Below are 16,568 nucleotides of genomic sequence, written 5' to 3'. Positions count from 1 at the left end.
AATATACGGTAAGCCCAATGAACCTAGGGCTTAACTTGCCCTTCCAACCAAACCTCAGCATCTTCTCCCATGGAGAGACCTTGAGAAACACTAAGTCCCCCACAAAATACTCAATCTCCTTATGCTTCAGATTCGCATACGACTTTTTTTTGTCCGATGCTTCCTTTAGTCGATCCCAAATCAGTCTAACTTTATCCTCAGTATCAGAAATTAGCTCAAGACCTAGAACTCGCCGCTCACCTAACTCAGTCCAACATGAAGGAGTACGACACCTATGACCATATAATGCCTCGTAAAGTGTCATCTGTATACTAGACTGGTAGCTATTGTTGTATGCAAACTCTGCCAACGGTAAGTAATCTTCCCAACTGCCTCAAAAGTTAATTACACAACTTCTCAACATGTCTTCCAGTATTTGAATCACCCTCTCTAACTGACCGTCTGTCTGAGGATGGAACGCAGTACTGAATTTCAACCTTGTACCCAAAACCTCGTGTAACTTCTTTCAGAATCGAGACGTGAAATGAGGATCTCTATCAGATATTATAGAAACCGGTACCCCATGCAGTCGCACTATTTTAGACACATACAGCTTAGCCAGTTTCTGCAATGAGTAATTATAACGAATAGGTATAAAATGGGTAGATTTGGTCAATCGATCCACGATGACCTATACTAAATCCTTCTTAGTAGGCGTTAAGGGTAGCCCACTAACGAAATCCATAGTCATCCTCTCCCATTTCCATAACGGAATCTTAACTAGCTGAAGCAACCCTGAAGGTAATTGGTGTTCAGCCTTAACCTGCTGACAAGTAAGGCATTTACCCACGAAGTCAGAAACTTTACGCTTAAGACCAGGCTACCAATATAACTCACGAAGGTCATGATAGATCTTATTCCCGCCAGGATGTATCGCATAGGGACTACTATGAGCCTCCTGTAGTATCGACTACCTCAAATCATTATCTTTCGGTACACAGACTCTCCCACGAAAACAAAGTACCCCTTCGTTATTCAGTCCAAAATCTAAAATTTCCTCACTCTCTAACTGTCGGAATCAAGAACTCAGTGACTTATCCTCTAACTGTTTACCCCTAATCTGCTCAGTCCACGTTGGTTTAACCTGAAGCTTAGCCAACAAACTACCATCATCAAATAAGTTAAGACAAGCAAACATTGCCCTTATGTCTGTCACAGCCCTACGGCTCAGTGCGTCGTTTACCACATTAGCCTTACCAGGGTGGTATTCAATCGAACAATCATAATCTTTAAGCAGCTCAATCCACCTATGCTGCCTAAGCCTTAACTCCTTCTGGGTAAGGAGATACTCGAGGCTCTTGTGATCTGTGTAAATGATACACTTCTCACCATACAAGCAATGTCTCTAAATTTTCAGTGCGAATACCACCGCGACCAACTTCAAGTCGTGTGTCGGATAGTTCGCCTCATGCGTCTTAAGTTGACGAGACGCATAAGCCACAACCTTACCTCATTGCATCAACACACATCCTGAACCAACATGTGATGCATTGTTGTAGACAATGAATTCCTTCTCAGACTCTGGCTGTATTAAGACAGGGGCCTCAGTCAGAACTTTTTTAAGCTTCTCAAAACTTTCCTGCTGCTTATCAGTCCAATTAAATGGTACCCCTTTACGCAACAACTTAGTCAGAGGTGCAGCAATCAATGAAACCCCTTCGAAAAAACGTTTACAGTACCTTGCTAGACCCAGAAAACTCTGAATCTCAAATACCGACTTAGCAGATACCACATGACCCAGAAAAGTTACTTCTCGAAACCAGAATTCACACTTGCTAAATTTAGCTACAATTATTTCTCCCTTAGAATCTGCAAAACAATTCGAAAATGTGCATCATGTTCACCTTCAATTCTCGAATACACCAAAATATCATCTATAAACACCACTACGAACCGATCTAGATAGGGCTGGAATATTCGGCTCATCAGATCCATAAAAGTCATTGGTGCATTCGTCAGTCTAAACGGCATCACTAGAAACTCGTAATAACCATAATGAGTCTTAAATGCTATCTTGAAGACATCAGTCTCCTTGACCCTTAGTTGATGGTACCCCGATCGAAAAATGAACAAATTAACTATTAAGAATAAACACCCCTACCGAGGATAGACGATGTATTCGACCAGTTCCGAGGAGCTATCAGAACTCGTAAATTATCTATAAGGCCGTCCTCAAAATAAACATAACGATCATATTCAGTTGCCACCATCCCACGCGCATAGCGGCTAAGTTACAAAAATTCTGCCTCGTATTCAACCACAGATTTATCCCCCTGAGTCAGATTTAGAAAATTTCTCCTTCGGGCATCCACATAACTAGCGCCCACATATTTCCCTCAAAATGCATTCTTGAAAAATTCTCAAGTCAACCGATCGTGCTGAGCACCCTCTTTCACGGTAAGCCACCACTCGTAGGCTTCATCTCGTAGCAACGACACTGCACCTTTTAATTTCTGCTCGGAGGTGCAATTGAGGTCATCCATGATCCTCTCCGTAGCCTCAATCCAATATTCAGCCACACTAGGGCCAACTCCGCCGATACCCCTAAAGGCCTCAGCCCCATTAGACCTGAGTCATTCCATTACCGACCCACGGCCCACAGTACTAGTATTAGGCCTAGTGACCCTTTTCAAAATCCACAACATAGCCTAGGACAGTGCGTCGTCCCCAGCTGCATGATCGTATGACCCAATTTCCATTACAGGTGAGGCTGGTGCCTCCCTAGCTTTAATTATTAGGCATATGGCCCGAAACCGATGATCCAGCTCGAGCAACTCCACGGCCTCCGCCGCGGCCTCTTCCACCCCTTCCACGAGTACCTCTAGTGCTCATTATTGAATTACGCTTTATCTGTATTAACAGTTTTATGCATCAGTTTTACAGTTCCAGTATTTATTAACGAATATTTTATGAGAAACAATATCAATAATTCAAAGTTTTTGTTTTTGCATCTCGTAGTCTTACTACAGTTTTAGGTTACCTTAACAAAGTATTTCAGCATAATCTATTGCCTACAGTATACTCAGTATTTCAATTTAAGCAGACAGTAATTTTAGAGAACTTACAGAATCGGTGTCGGAGACTCAGTAGACCACACATTTAGAAATAACATTTCAAAATACTTTCCAACCATTTGAAATAGTTCTTTTTGAAAATTTTACGTTTTTAGAAAACCTAATTCCACAGCTGAGTTTTGCAACCTGGCTTTGATACCACTAAATGCAACACCCCAAGCCCGGCCTAGACGTTATAACTGAATCTGCGATGTCACATTGAAGTGTATTTTGAAAAGCGTCGTTCTATTTGAAAAGTCTGTACTATAAAAAAAACTCGTAGTGATCTTTTACAAAACTTTTAAATGAAAAGCTCCAGTAGGTTTAGCAAATTTGTAATCATTTTAGGTTGTTATTACACTTTAAAGACATTGTTTGTTGCGGAAGCTTTTGAAATATATTGAATGGCATGGAATTTTGAAAATATATATCTTATGAAAATTCGTGTCCTACTGCTAGCATATATGGATCAAAGTGAGTAATCTCAAATTAAAGTAAAAATTTAAAAGACCTTATTACATAACAAAAACCCAAATAAAATAGCTTAAAGATTAAAAATTTAAAACAGTAGAAAAGCAGTTGTGCGGCCTCCATCGATTCCCTCGCAGCACCGACCCACCTAGGGATTACCTGCACAGGAGAGTAGAAGGGTGAGTTTATGGAAAACTCAATGTGTATTCCTTTTTTCAATAATCAGTCAATCAGTATGCAAATACAGTTTGAGCCTAAGCCAGTTTCAGTGACAGTCCAGTATCAGTGTGGGCTTTAGCTCATTTGAGTAACAGTATCAATGTGGGCCTTAACCCATTATAGTAACAGTATCAGAAATGCAACCAGAAGTCCTACCCATCCATCCTCTACACTCCACTCCGTCCATCCCTACACTCCATGTGGGGATAAAATCAACCTACCCATCCCTACACTCCAAATATAGCACCGGTTGTGACACTAAATAGTATTTGCAGCAGAGCTTCCAGTGCAGTAAACTTTCTCCAAATATATCAAACCCCACCTACATGCAACATGTCATGTCATAAAATCATATGTGAATGCAAAATGTCATGCGCAAATACAATTAAATATATCATAGGGGTATATCAGTCATTTTACCTCGTAGGGGTATAGCGGTTATTTCATCGATATGGGGTCTAAGCATACTTACCGACCCAACAGTACGTCCACAGTCGTCTCAGGCGACCCGTGCAACCTTAACGGTTAAACAGTACGAATGGGCCCAAAGCCCATAACACGGCCCATACAGGCCCACACGCCCGTGTAGCCCAATAAGCTCAAATATTGGCCTTGGTCGTGGAACTACACAGCCTGGCCTAATAATCTCCACACGTTCGTGTGGTTTACCCGTGTGGGCCCACACGGCCCATTTCGACTCAACGTGGCCCAAAATGGCCTAAGCTCATAAAATCACTCATGGTGGCCTCTATTTTCAAACACCCATGTTTTATGCGTTCGAACCACCACACGAGCAAGCGCGCACTCGTGTAGCGTCAATAGACATATTTTTTGGCTTTTGCTAATTAACAGTTATTGCAGTGTGATTACACACCTTTTCACGAAAACGTGCGAAAAGCCCACAGTACCCCAATCTACATTCATTCACAAGAATTACTTAAACGCAAACCAATCGATCTATCCAAAAACCTCCACCAAAATAACTTGTCTAGAAACTTACCCCTCACTTAAATAGATCAGCTAATTATGGCTTACTCGTTGAATCTGTTTGTAAGAGACCAATCAATAGGCCTTAGGGGTTATCTACATTCAACACAACACTTATCAACCATCAAAAATTGAATAGTCTGTACTAGACAAAAAGCCACTTACCTAAAACGCAACGTCCAGATACAAGAGAAAGAACCATCGGCCACACCCACACAATGCCGAAAATATAGAGAATGCTAAAGACGAAGTGAAACAATCGTTCCCCTATCAGCAGACGGCAGAGAGAAAGAGATGTTAAAGAGAAAAGACCACAATGGTTGTGAGAAGTAAAAAGGGAAACATGAGCACTTACCGATCGCCAGAGAACTCCTACAACCTTAAAACAAAATACAAACAATTGAGTAAAGAAAATAGAGTATTCGGCTAATTACAAGGAAGGAGAAGAGAACCAAAAGATAGAAATGAGAGAAAAAGAGAAGTCACGAGCACTAACCCAAAACTGAAACATAAGAGATGAAGAGAAGAAATGATGTAGTCGGCCTAGGAACAAGATGAAGAGGGAAAGGCATAGGGAAAAGGAAAGAGATTCGACACTTGAGGAGAAATGGTCTAGAAGAAAAGCAAAATCAAAAAAATGCAAAAAGAGGAAAATGCCCGAATGGCTACACATAGAATTCGGCTACCCAAAACCCAAAGTGTAAAAATCCAAAAAAAGCACATTAGATAGCAACCGAAATGCCACAAAAAAACTATTACACCCCCAAGTCGAATCCCTAGAGTCCCCGTATGGCACCACTACTATCCCTTCATCCTATCTCATTGATTTCCTCCTAAAACCTCTCCACAACATCCTCAAACCGATCACCATCCAAATCCCCCTTTTTTCTCATAAATTTCAGCTACATGATCCCCTACTCCACTCAAACACCCCAACCGTCCAAGCAATAGAGTCTCACTGCCATACAACCATCCACTCAGTAGAATAAAACACCCTTGCAGTAGCAAGACTCGAACCCCAGTCTCCTAGCAACAGTAACACGCCACTATCCTTTAAACCAGTAGGCTTTTTGTGACTTGATTTCCCCGTAATTATTTAAGAACGCACCATCTAGCAGTAAGGGTTTTACTCAATTAAAACAAAAATTTTGCTAAAGCCCAGGTTTAAACCCAGAACTTCCCACGCTTCTCAGAACACTTAACCATTAAAGCAAGCAAGCTAATATGCAACCTAACACACAAATTTAATCACTAAAGATTGGGACGTTACAAAAGAAAAGTGAAAAGAGAAAGAAAAAATGTCAAAAGAGCAGGAAGAATTCGACAGAGATAGCAAAACCGAAAATCATGGGATACTCTTGAATCTCTTAATTCTCTCCACTAGCCAACATTTTACTGAAACTCAAACTCTTACACAGCACTAGCAGCAAAAATAAATCCCTTGCTTGCGCAGGGACTCGAACTCCAAACCTCTAGGCACATCAACACCCTTTAAACACCAAACCAGTAGGCCTATTTTGATATGGTTTTACAACAATTAAACATAAGCCTACTGAACCAGATTAAGCCTTTATTCAGAAAAACATCAAAATTTACCAAATGCAAGGCTTAAACTTGATACCTCTCATACACACCAGAATACTTAACTACTAAAGCTGATACGTAGTTGTGTTATATTCTAATAGAATAAAAAATATAAATTTTAAGGCGTTACAGTTTTTCACCCAAATACAAAAGTTAAGATAAATGTTTTTAACTTTTATGTTTAGAAGTAAAAATTACAAAAATGCTTTATTTAGGGTTTTTAACTTGAATAATATAAAAAAATAAATAAATATGAAAAATAGGATAACAGAAATAATATTTACGGGAATAGGCAAAAGTAATAGTGGAATCTAGGTCTTTCGACCAATCGGAGGCACCATTTTATTTTTTAAAATTATTTTTTTCGAGTGCAACCTGATTAATTGGTGGCACTCGTATTTAATACCAAAAAAATACTATTTTTTAAACAGTATACGAAAAAAAGAAAAAAAACACGGTGTTTTAAATTTTTTTCGTGTTTTAAAACACGGACCTGCGACTGATGGAGCACATCCACGTCATCCACTAGGCTGGCGCCACTTAACAGATCGGTGACACCAGCCTGACAATTGACGTGGATGTGACCCGTCAGTCACGGGTCCGTGTTTTAATACCCCAAAAAATTTAAAACACCAGCTTTTTTCTTTTCAGCTTAAAAAATTTTAAAAATTAAAACTTTTTGGGTGCCAACATTGGCAGCACCAATAAAAAATTATTATTATTATTTTTTTGTATACTGTTTAAAAAAACCCATTTTCCAGTATTAAATATGAGTGCCGCTAATTGATCAAGATGCACCCGAAAAAAAATCAATTTTTTAAAAATAAAATGGTGCCGCCAATTGGTCAGGCGGCACCAGTATTCCATTGTTTATTTTGTCTATTCCCGTAAATATTATTCTTGTTATTCTATTTTCGTATTTATTTATTTTTTATATTATTCAAGTAAAAACCCCTTATTTATATTAATTGTTTAAAAATATAAATAAAAATTAGATTAATTTATATTTTATGTATCATTATTTTAATTCATTTAAATATTATATACCTTAATTAATATTCAAAAATATTATAAATTATTGATAATAGTGGAAAACACTAAGGGTCCATTTGTTTGGGAGGAAAATATTTTCCGAAAAAGCTTTTCAGCCTTTTCCAGCGTTTGTTTAGCTGAAAACAATTTCCCAAGTAAATGAATTACAAAACATGGGAAAACAAAGCCATTACTTTAGAAAAATGTCTTACCGTTTTTATTTCGGTAAGACATTTTTAGGAAAGAAGCAACACGATCTTCCCTTCCCCTTCCCCTTACCCCATCCTTTTTGGTAAGAGTTTGCTTTAATCTGTGATAAATTCCCCCAAATTTCTCATCAAAATTGAAAATTTTCAATCGTCTTCTCTTTAAATTTTTGACATTTACTATCCTAATTTGAATATATTTTGCTGAAATTTGATAATACATGTAACTTGGTCTGCTTCTCACAGTGTTTTGATTAGTTTCTACTTTTTAGTATGACTGATTACTTATTTCGGGTCATGTTCTTTCTGTTTGCAGGACATTTGGAACAATACATGGTATCCCAAAGCTAAATATCACAAAAATACAGAAAAAAAACATGGTATATTGTTGATGCTACGGATAAAGTTCTGGGAAGACTGGCATCAACAATTGCTGTGCATATTCGTGGAAAGAATTTGGCCACTTATACTCCTAGTGTGGATTTGGGAGCCTTTGTGATAGTGGTATGTGGCTTTTGCGGTCATTAGGTGTCTTTTTAAGACTAAATTTAGGAGTTGTTTTCTTTATAAGAACTCATTTATGTTGTTTGTTGCTAGTTTGGTGTTGAAACTTGAAAAGAGGTTGGACTATGGAGAAACTGTTGGCTGCTCTGAAATTTACATGTTACAATTGCTCACGTTCTTTGGGTTATAATCTGTTCTATTATGCAAAATTAAAGCTTTTTTTGGTTGACTGCATTTGCTATTAGTAGTACAAGTCTATGGGTCTTGATCGGGGCTTTTGATGTTCTTTGTGTCTACATATAAGTAATTGATTGAAACGGAACTCAAGCAAATCTGTGTGTAAGCTCATAGGTTTTGGAGTTATATGATTTTGTGTGTCATTTCTTTTTCCTTTTCTCTGGTTGTTTCATATTGTGTTGAGTTTGCTTCTAGTCTTACCGATCACTCAACTGTTATGAAATGCTTTACATCATGGGAAATTCTTTATACTAGAAATTTTGAAGACATGAAATTTGAAGATGCTTCTATACAATTGATTTAATGCTTATTTCTATATATCTGGATAATAGTATGATGGCATTGTTTTCATCATGATAAACTACTTGTCTGAGCAATTTCTTTTACAAGGATACTAATATAAAAAGTGCTTGTTTTGTTGTTTCTTTGGAAGTTCCTTTCTTAAAAAATTGTGTGCCTTATTGTCAGACCCTAGAAAATGTAACAGAGTTGGATTGAGTGGTATAATTTTGCAATTTTATTGTATGAACAAATTTTCTCTTCTAGAAACCTGTAGCTATTGGTATGGATCTGGTTGCCTATATATTCTGAAAAAAGATATGGTTGCTTCAAGGATCATAATTCACCTTATAGTAATTTGGCAATTTAGGGGAGGGAGCTTTGATATTACTTTCTGGTTTCTTACAATATGTTTATTTTATGTTTTATAAATCCTAAAGTTTTTTGGTCTACTTTGACTCAATAGGTAAATGCTGAAAAAAGTTGTTGCATCTGGAAAGAAAAGGACACAAAAAGCTCTACAGGAGGCATTCAGGAAGACTAGGTGGCATGAAAGTGAAACATTCAACCAACTGCAGTGGATAATTCCTGAAAGAATTATTAAGCACGCTGTTCATGGTATGCTTCCTAAAGGAAGGGTAAGTTCATTGGTTTCAAACTAAAGACTAATGATATGTAGATCTATGTTATCCTGACTTGGTTTCTGTATCAGACATAGGTATGTGCTAGTTATGCTCAACCTTTTCTAAGTATTTTCCATATATTTGGAATGCTATATCATTATATCCATGTTTGAATGTGTTAGACATAGGTGTAGGACACAAGAACTTTAGAGAAAACGAAGAATTTGGAACATATAACTTTAAATATGAATTGGTATATGGATATAATTTTTTCCATCCCTTATATCATTAATTTAGTTTGCTTATTAAAGGGATAGTAAATCCTCATAACCCTTTGGAATTTATCTATTTGTATCATCATGTGCCTGGTTTCTTTACATGTCTGACTCTCATTCTACTGCTAAGCTTTTCATGCAGTTTAAGCTAAGCAACCTCAGTTTGTGAATACAATCATGATAATTCTTAGTAGGGTGCATTTGTTAAGGTTTATAAAAGTGAATAAATCTAATTCAAGCCAATAATTACAATGACTTGTATTGGCTTTTACATTGAATCCATTGGTTGCAATCTGTTCCAGAAGTTTACTCCAGGAAACAATATGCTGTTTCTTTTGTATACTGCGTACATGATGTTCAACATCAATTATTGCCTAACCTAACACTAATATTTGCCTTCCTCAGCTTGGTAGAGCATTGTTTAACCACCTAAAGGTTTTCAAGGGTCCAGACCATCCACATGATGCTCAGAAGCCTATTGAGCTGCCAATACGAGACAAGAGGGTTCAGAAGCAGAGATAATCAAAATATAAAGCAGGGTCTGGCTTGAGAGTGAGCAGGCAATGCTTCACATCCTGCTTGCCATTTACTCATGTTTCTGAAAATAAATCATGTGACTGGTTAAAAATTAATACTAGCTATTAAATGGTATATATAATTATAATATACTTTTATTTATGTAATTGATGAAAAATAATTTCATTTCTAAATTTTTGACATTTACTATCCCTAATTTGAATATATTTTACTGAAATTTGATAATAGGTTCAATGGAAATCAAATTGTATATGAAAGCTTTTTCTATGCAATGATGTTGTGCTTGGATTGGATTGGAGATAAAGTAGATATAATGTGTAGACATGCAGTTGTACCCTTCAAATTCTGTAATGATGTATGATTGTTCGTTATTGAGTGGGATGCATTTGAGCAGGTTTGTTGAAATTACAGAATGGTCCGATCAACCATCAGTGAAGGTGGCGGTCACAGTTGATGCACCTGCTGTTCTCAAATTGGTTAAGGAGAGGTTGATGGAATGATGATAAGGATGGTTGTATTGTGTAATCAGTGTAAATTTTTAAGATTGTATAAGCTTTGTCAGTGGACTAATTTGTTCTGTTACGGTAGCTGTTATTGTTTCAATAAAAGGCAATAATTTTATGCTATTTTAGTTACTATTGTAATAATTTTATGTTATTTAACACATGTTTTATAATTTTAGATATAAAATAAAGAATAATGAGTACAAATTTAAATATGCAATAATAAAGATAAGTAAAAACTTTTGTAAAAATAAGACTTCTCTAAAATAAGTGAAATTTTTCCTTTTTTTCCTCAAAAGCAAGTTGTATGAATAGCTAAAGTTACCAATTGTGATTAATTTATAATTAATCAATAATTAAAACATGTGAAAAAATAATATTTCATATGAAAAAGAACTTGAATAACTAAAGGTTAAGAAGATTTAATAGTAAATTCTTAAATATATATTTATTTCATTTAAAATAACTTTTATAAAATATTTTCAATAAATTTATCAAACACTAAAAATAAATTACTTTTTAAAAATTATTTTCTGAAAAATATTTTACTAACAAACAGAAAAAGCTTAAATATTAATAAACGAAACTTATCAACCATAAAAGGAGTAGCAATTAGCCCGCTTAGTTAATTCTTAAGTATTCATCGATATCCAAGGTATATTGCGAGCCCCGAAATCCATAACTGCCTTAATTTAACCCAAAACGCCCTTATACATTCCCCGCCATTCGGCCCTAAACGTCTCTTGACACATAGACCTAATTTTGTAATTTCCAAGGAACTCTCCGCGCGCTTAAATGATTTTCTCTTCCAATCCTACCAGACCAGTAGGAGTGGTGTTTTTTCGTTTGTGGAAAATTTTCTTTCCTTTGAAATACTTTGAGAATTGTAAACGATTTTTAATTTTTGAAACTTTTCAACTTTCAAGGGAAAAGAAATCAACGGCGGCGCAAATGAACGATATGGTGGAAGCCATTGGGATTCCTCCTCCGGAGCCATCGTTCTCCTCACCTTCCAGTTCAAGGAAACGCGGCAGCGGTGGCTGCTACTGCCGCATTCGGTCTTGTTGTTCGAGACGAATTTTCTCGCAGAACAATGCGAATTTCGAACGGAGCGCGGTTCCGTCGCGGTTCATGTACTATCGCTGTGGTTCTTGGTTGAATTTCTCGGACGATGATTTACAAACGGTGCGTACAGGTTTCTTGGAGCGGAAACCAATTATTGAAGCAGTGATCGACGGTGCAAAGTATATAATTGATTTTAAGAGGATGCAGCAGATCAATTACTTGACAGGAAATTGGCGGTCAGTTGCTTGGATCGATGAAGATGGCAAGTGTTTTTTCCCCAACGTGTTTTTCTGCAATGAAGACTTGTGCAAATCTGAATATGAAAACGAAAGGGATGATGATATCAACTGCGACTGCAAAAAGAAGAATAATCGCACTCCTGAGATTGATATTGTGAGTAAAATTGATCGAACTTCTTCGGAAAGAAAGCAAGTTGATGGGTCAGAAAGTTCCTCTGACAAAGCCGTGGGAGTAAGTGTGATTAGAACTGTTGAATGGCCTAATGCGAAAAGGTTGAAAGAAACAGAGAGAGAGTATATGGTCGTTTATAACCATTTCTTTGACGGAATAAGGAGGGTAGATAATGGAGCTAGCGTTACTTCGATTTATCAGTGCAATTGGGAAACGCATTTGGATAAGGCAAGGCTTGTAATTTTCCAGAAACAGATTGAGATTACTAAGGCTGAAAGAGGCACTTCAAATGTGACTTATGCGTGGTATGGGGCTTCCGCCAAGGTTGTGGGAAGTGTTTTGGCTTATGGTTTTGGGTTGCCCAATAAGGTAACTCCTATTGATGTTTACGGGAATGGCGTTTATCTGTCTACCGTAGAGTTGCCACACTTGAGGTAATTCATTACGTTTTCCTTTTCCAGTTAACTGCCTAGTTTTACTTTAGTGGCTCAGTATTGGCTCGGTCACCATTTAGTTCTAGATTGAAATCAACTTAGCTTCAGTAGTAATTCAAGTCAAGTTGGTACAATGCCAATTTTTGGCTTGCCTTCGAGATACAGTCTAGTTGCTAGAACCCATGTACTGCTGTTTCAAAAAAGATGTGTACAAGTTTGAGATATATAATTATGACGATGAACTCTAAATAGTGGTTCCGTTTGGCTTGAAAATATGCTTTTCTTTTTTTAGCTAGTGTGCATGATTTCCTTATAATCTCATGATTGTTGTTGAATACTTAAATAGAGAGGTTCATAGAGTCTCCTTTCCTTATACCAGTTGATCTCAAGGAGGAAAAAACAACTTAATCATGATCAGTTCACATTGATAATTTTAACTACTCCTTACTACATTATTGGAGACTTGTAGTCAAACTACGAGGTATTGCTTGGTTTGGCCTAAAAGCTGCACTGTTTTTTCATGCTTACTTTTGGGTAATTTTAACTTTTATACTGTTATTTTGATCTGTTCTAATGTTGGATTAACTGTTACAGTGCAATTCTAGCTGATGCAGATGAAAATGGTGTGAGACATCTTATTCTGTGCCGAGTTATATTGGGAAATATTGAGAAAGTGGAAGCTGGATCTCAACAATATCTCTCATCAAGTGTGAATTTTGATACTGGTTCTGATGATCCTAGCAACCCAAGGTGGTATGTAGTATGGTCACATAATGCGAACATGTATATTCTTCCCGAAAGTGTTGTGAGTTTCACAACTTTGGGTAACACGCATGGTAAACTTTTATACTCTCCTCGGTGTCTTTGGTTCTTTTTTCTCCTCTCCTTTATATGGTTTAGAAGTTAAGAGGTTGTTTTCTTGTAGGTCCAGTGAGGCCAATTTTTTCCATTCAAAAATTGTTAAGGAAGTTGAGGGGCTCTCTTCCTCCTGCCAAATTCGAGGAAATAGTAACTTCATACTGTTCATATAGGGTAAGTAGGCTGCATTCTAATCAGATGAAGATTTTGCTTGTTGCTTATAGCGGAATTTGCCTATAAAGTATGAACACTTTTCAATTTTGTTTTTTCAATTGTTTACCACAGGCTGGAGCAGGGACCAAGGGTGATTTTACTAAGAAACTGCGACTGGTTGTTGGCGATGACGAGTTTCTGAAATCTGCTGTTATGGAAATTGGTTCTAACTCATTTCAAAGTATCCAGCATTTGAATTACTGATTCATTTGCCCCTGTCATTTTATAAAAGAAAAGGATTAGGATAAGAAAGGAAATGCTTAGTCCGCACACTAACCCACAGTACATGTAGCAATCGTGGTTGACAAATTAAAGAGTTTACAGTTCACAGTTCACAGCTTCAGATTTGTTTTACCACCGAAGATTTTACTCTGGTTATAAAAATTGCAACTTGGAGAAGAAATGAGCATCAGAGTTCTTCAGTGGTTTTTAGCCTAGAGATGATAATGTGAATGGTATAAAACATCTTATACTGTGCCGGCCCCGGTTCATACTGGGAAATATTGAACATGTGAAAGCAGGATTTCATCTCATCTGTTGTGGATTTTGACACTGGTGCTGGTGATCCTAACAATCCGAAGAGATATAAAGTGTGAACGACAAACAGCCCATAAACTCTTCTATCTAAACTATACCCTTTGTTTTCCATTTTATAAGTTTGTGGTCAGTATTACTATACCCTTTGTTTTCCATTTTATAAGTTTGTGGTCAGTATTTTCGTTGTTATCATGCAAGTAAGAACGGAAGGCAGTAGCCAGTAGGATATGTTTGGCCTTACCGAATTTCTTTCGAAGATTTTGAGTTCTTATTGTCTAGCCAAAGCAAGGGAAGTACATACTTTTAACGCATTTTGATTCCCTTTTTCAATTGCTGACTACAAACTGGAGAGTCGACCCGCGATGGTTTGTTGAGCAACTAAACAGAAGCAAATAAACGAAAATGGTTGAATTCATTCACAGAATAAGGTTACAAGCTCGTTTATATACAGTGAGCTACTACAAACAGACTGCTAACTAACTTTTCTAATCTCCTAACCATATTTAACAACTAATCACTATATTTAACAACCAACTAACATTCCTACACTCCCCTTCAAGTTGGAGGGTGATATATGTCTCGCACCCTCAACTTGGATAATAGATACTCATGTTGTTGAACTCTCAGACCTTTTGTTAATATATCTGCTAGTCGTTCCTTTGTTGTGATATGCCTGGTTTGAATTACACCACGTATTTTTTTCTCGTATAAAGTGGTTGTCTATTTCTATATGTTTAGTCTCGTAGAAGACTTGATTTGCAGCTATTTGTGTTGCTAGTTACCTTCACAATACAACATAGTGGGTTCCTTGTGCTCAACACCAAGTTCTTTAAGCAGGCTGCTTAACCACACGAGTTCAGCCACTATTCAAGCCATACTTCGATACTCGGCTTCTTGCTTCTTTGACTTCCATGAAAGCAAGGAATCCCTAAGCTTAACACAAAATCTCGATGCTGATTGTCTCGTCATGGGACTTGATGCCCAATCAAAATCACAACCATCAGCTGTAAACCACCCGTTGGAAAAAACAACCCTCGACCAGGATTTTTCTTTATGTACCTGATCACTTTGAACATATAATTGTATGTACTTTATCACTTAGACTCCATGTCCTATTATAATCGTCAAGAAAATTACTACAGACAGAAGTTTATTCATCTCAAATCAGAAGACCAATAATTCATGGAAATCATTGCCTGCATGGGAGAAAAAATTATGCAAGTCATTGTCTGCAATATCATGGAAAAGATTTGTTAATGTGAAGAATAATTTGTTTAAAAAATTATTTAAGACTGATAAATGGAAAAGATTTGTTGAGGTGAAGAATAATTTGTTTAATACTGATAAAGTATTCGAGTGGAATAATTCAAAGATTTGTTTATGAGAAGAATAGTTTGTTTAAGACTGATAAAACATTCGAGTAGGATGATTCAGCTGCTTTAAAAGTTTTTCAAGAAACTAAACAGAGATTCTCAAAAATTATTATGGCTTTTCTTGTAAAAACAAATTACCAAGTAATTCAATTGATTTATATATTGATGATATTGATTGAGATCTTGAAATCAACCTAAAACTTTTCTCAAAAATAAAGTCAATTTTCAATGATGATGAAGAGGAGGAGAAAGAAGTTATCAATGGATGGTAGTATAATGATCCTACACCTTGCTTGCCTACCATAGTTGAATCATAGAAGAAATGCAAAGAAAATTGACAAAGAACTTTGTAATTAGTTTAGTAGTAGTTAATAGAATATATAATTGTGTGCACCGGTGACTCAATTCTTTTCTTTGTTGTAAAAGGAATTTCAGTAAGTACTTGTATAATAAAATTATAAAAAAATAATTATATCTGCATTGATAATATTTTTTATCGAATAGGTTTTATTAGTTAAATAAATTTATTAGTTCAATTTAAAATTTTAAAAGTAATGATTATGGAATAAAGAATTATAACTTTCAAAATAATGATTACAGAATAAAGAATTTAAACTTAGTAACAACATTCACTTTGAAAATTGCAACAGTAATTCAGTGAAATTGACTAAAAAAATAAAACAAGCAGCAAGTTGCATCTTTTAATCCAACCAATTGCACACATCGACACCATAGAAAATCTATAAACTATGATGCAACACCATAGAATCATATAAGAACATCTACAAACTACGTAGACGGCTTGCTCACATTAGAGGTGTGCATGGCCGGGTTACCCGGCCCGGCCTGAAGGCCCGCCCAAAATGTGGGAGGGTTTGGGCAAAAATATAGGCCCAAAAAATGGGCTTGGACAAAAAAATAAGGCCTGTTTAAAAAATAGGTCGGGCCTCGGGTAAGGTATTTTTAGCCCAGGCCCGACCGGCCTGGCCCAAATCACTAAAGGACAAAAAAAATCTGCATATTTTTTTTATTTTTGAATGTTATTTTCTTGTTGTTTTCTTCCTATTTTGCTACCATTTTACTATTATGTTGCTATTATTTTGTTGTTATTGTTTGGATATTGTGTAA

At 36.4% G+C, this 16,568-nt stretch overlaps 1 protein-coding gene and 2 long non-coding RNA genes across 3 annotated transcripts; all 3 read left to right on the top strand.

Moving 5' to 3' along the window:
* Positions 1–7,465: 7,465 nt before the first annotated feature.
* Positions 7,466–10,672, top strand: LOC108452035 (uncharacterized). Its single transcript, XR_001866338.2, has 4 exons — positions 7,466–7,677; positions 7,908–8,095; positions 9,078–9,249; positions 9,915–10,672. It is a non-coding gene; the product is annotated as an uncharacterized LOC108452035 (long non-coding RNA).
* An 837-nt stretch (positions 10,673–11,509) lies between these two features.
* On the top strand, positions 11,510–13,366 carry LOC108452423 (inactive poly [ADP-ribose] polymerase RCD1-like). The gene is made up of 3 exons (XM_053027513.1): positions 11,510–12,459; positions 13,054–13,209; positions 13,360–13,366. The coding sequence occupies exons 1-3, from the start codon at positions 11,510–11,512 to the stop codon at positions 13,364–13,366; spliced, it is 1,113 nt and encodes a 370-aa protein (XP_052883473.1).
* Positions 13,367–13,383: 17 nt separating this feature from the next.
* LOC128293249 (uncharacterized) lies at positions 13,384–14,063 on the top strand. Its single transcript, XR_008283399.1, has 2 exons — positions 13,384–13,491; positions 13,603–14,063. It is a non-coding gene; the product is annotated as an uncharacterized LOC128293249 (long non-coding RNA).
* The last annotated feature ends 2,505 nt before the right edge of the window (positions 14,064–16,568 follow it).

Source organism: Gossypium arboreum, chromosome 5 (genome assembly GCF_025698485.1).
Source record: "Gossypium arboreum isolate Shixiya-1 chromosome 5, ASM2569848v2, whole genome shotgun sequence".
Taxonomy (NCBI): domain Eukaryota; kingdom Viridiplantae; phylum Streptophyta; class Magnoliopsida; order Malvales; family Malvaceae; genus Gossypium; species Gossypium arboreum.
The sequence above is the reverse complement of the archived record's forward strand: the minus strand, read 5'-3'. Positions and strand labels throughout refer to the sequence as shown.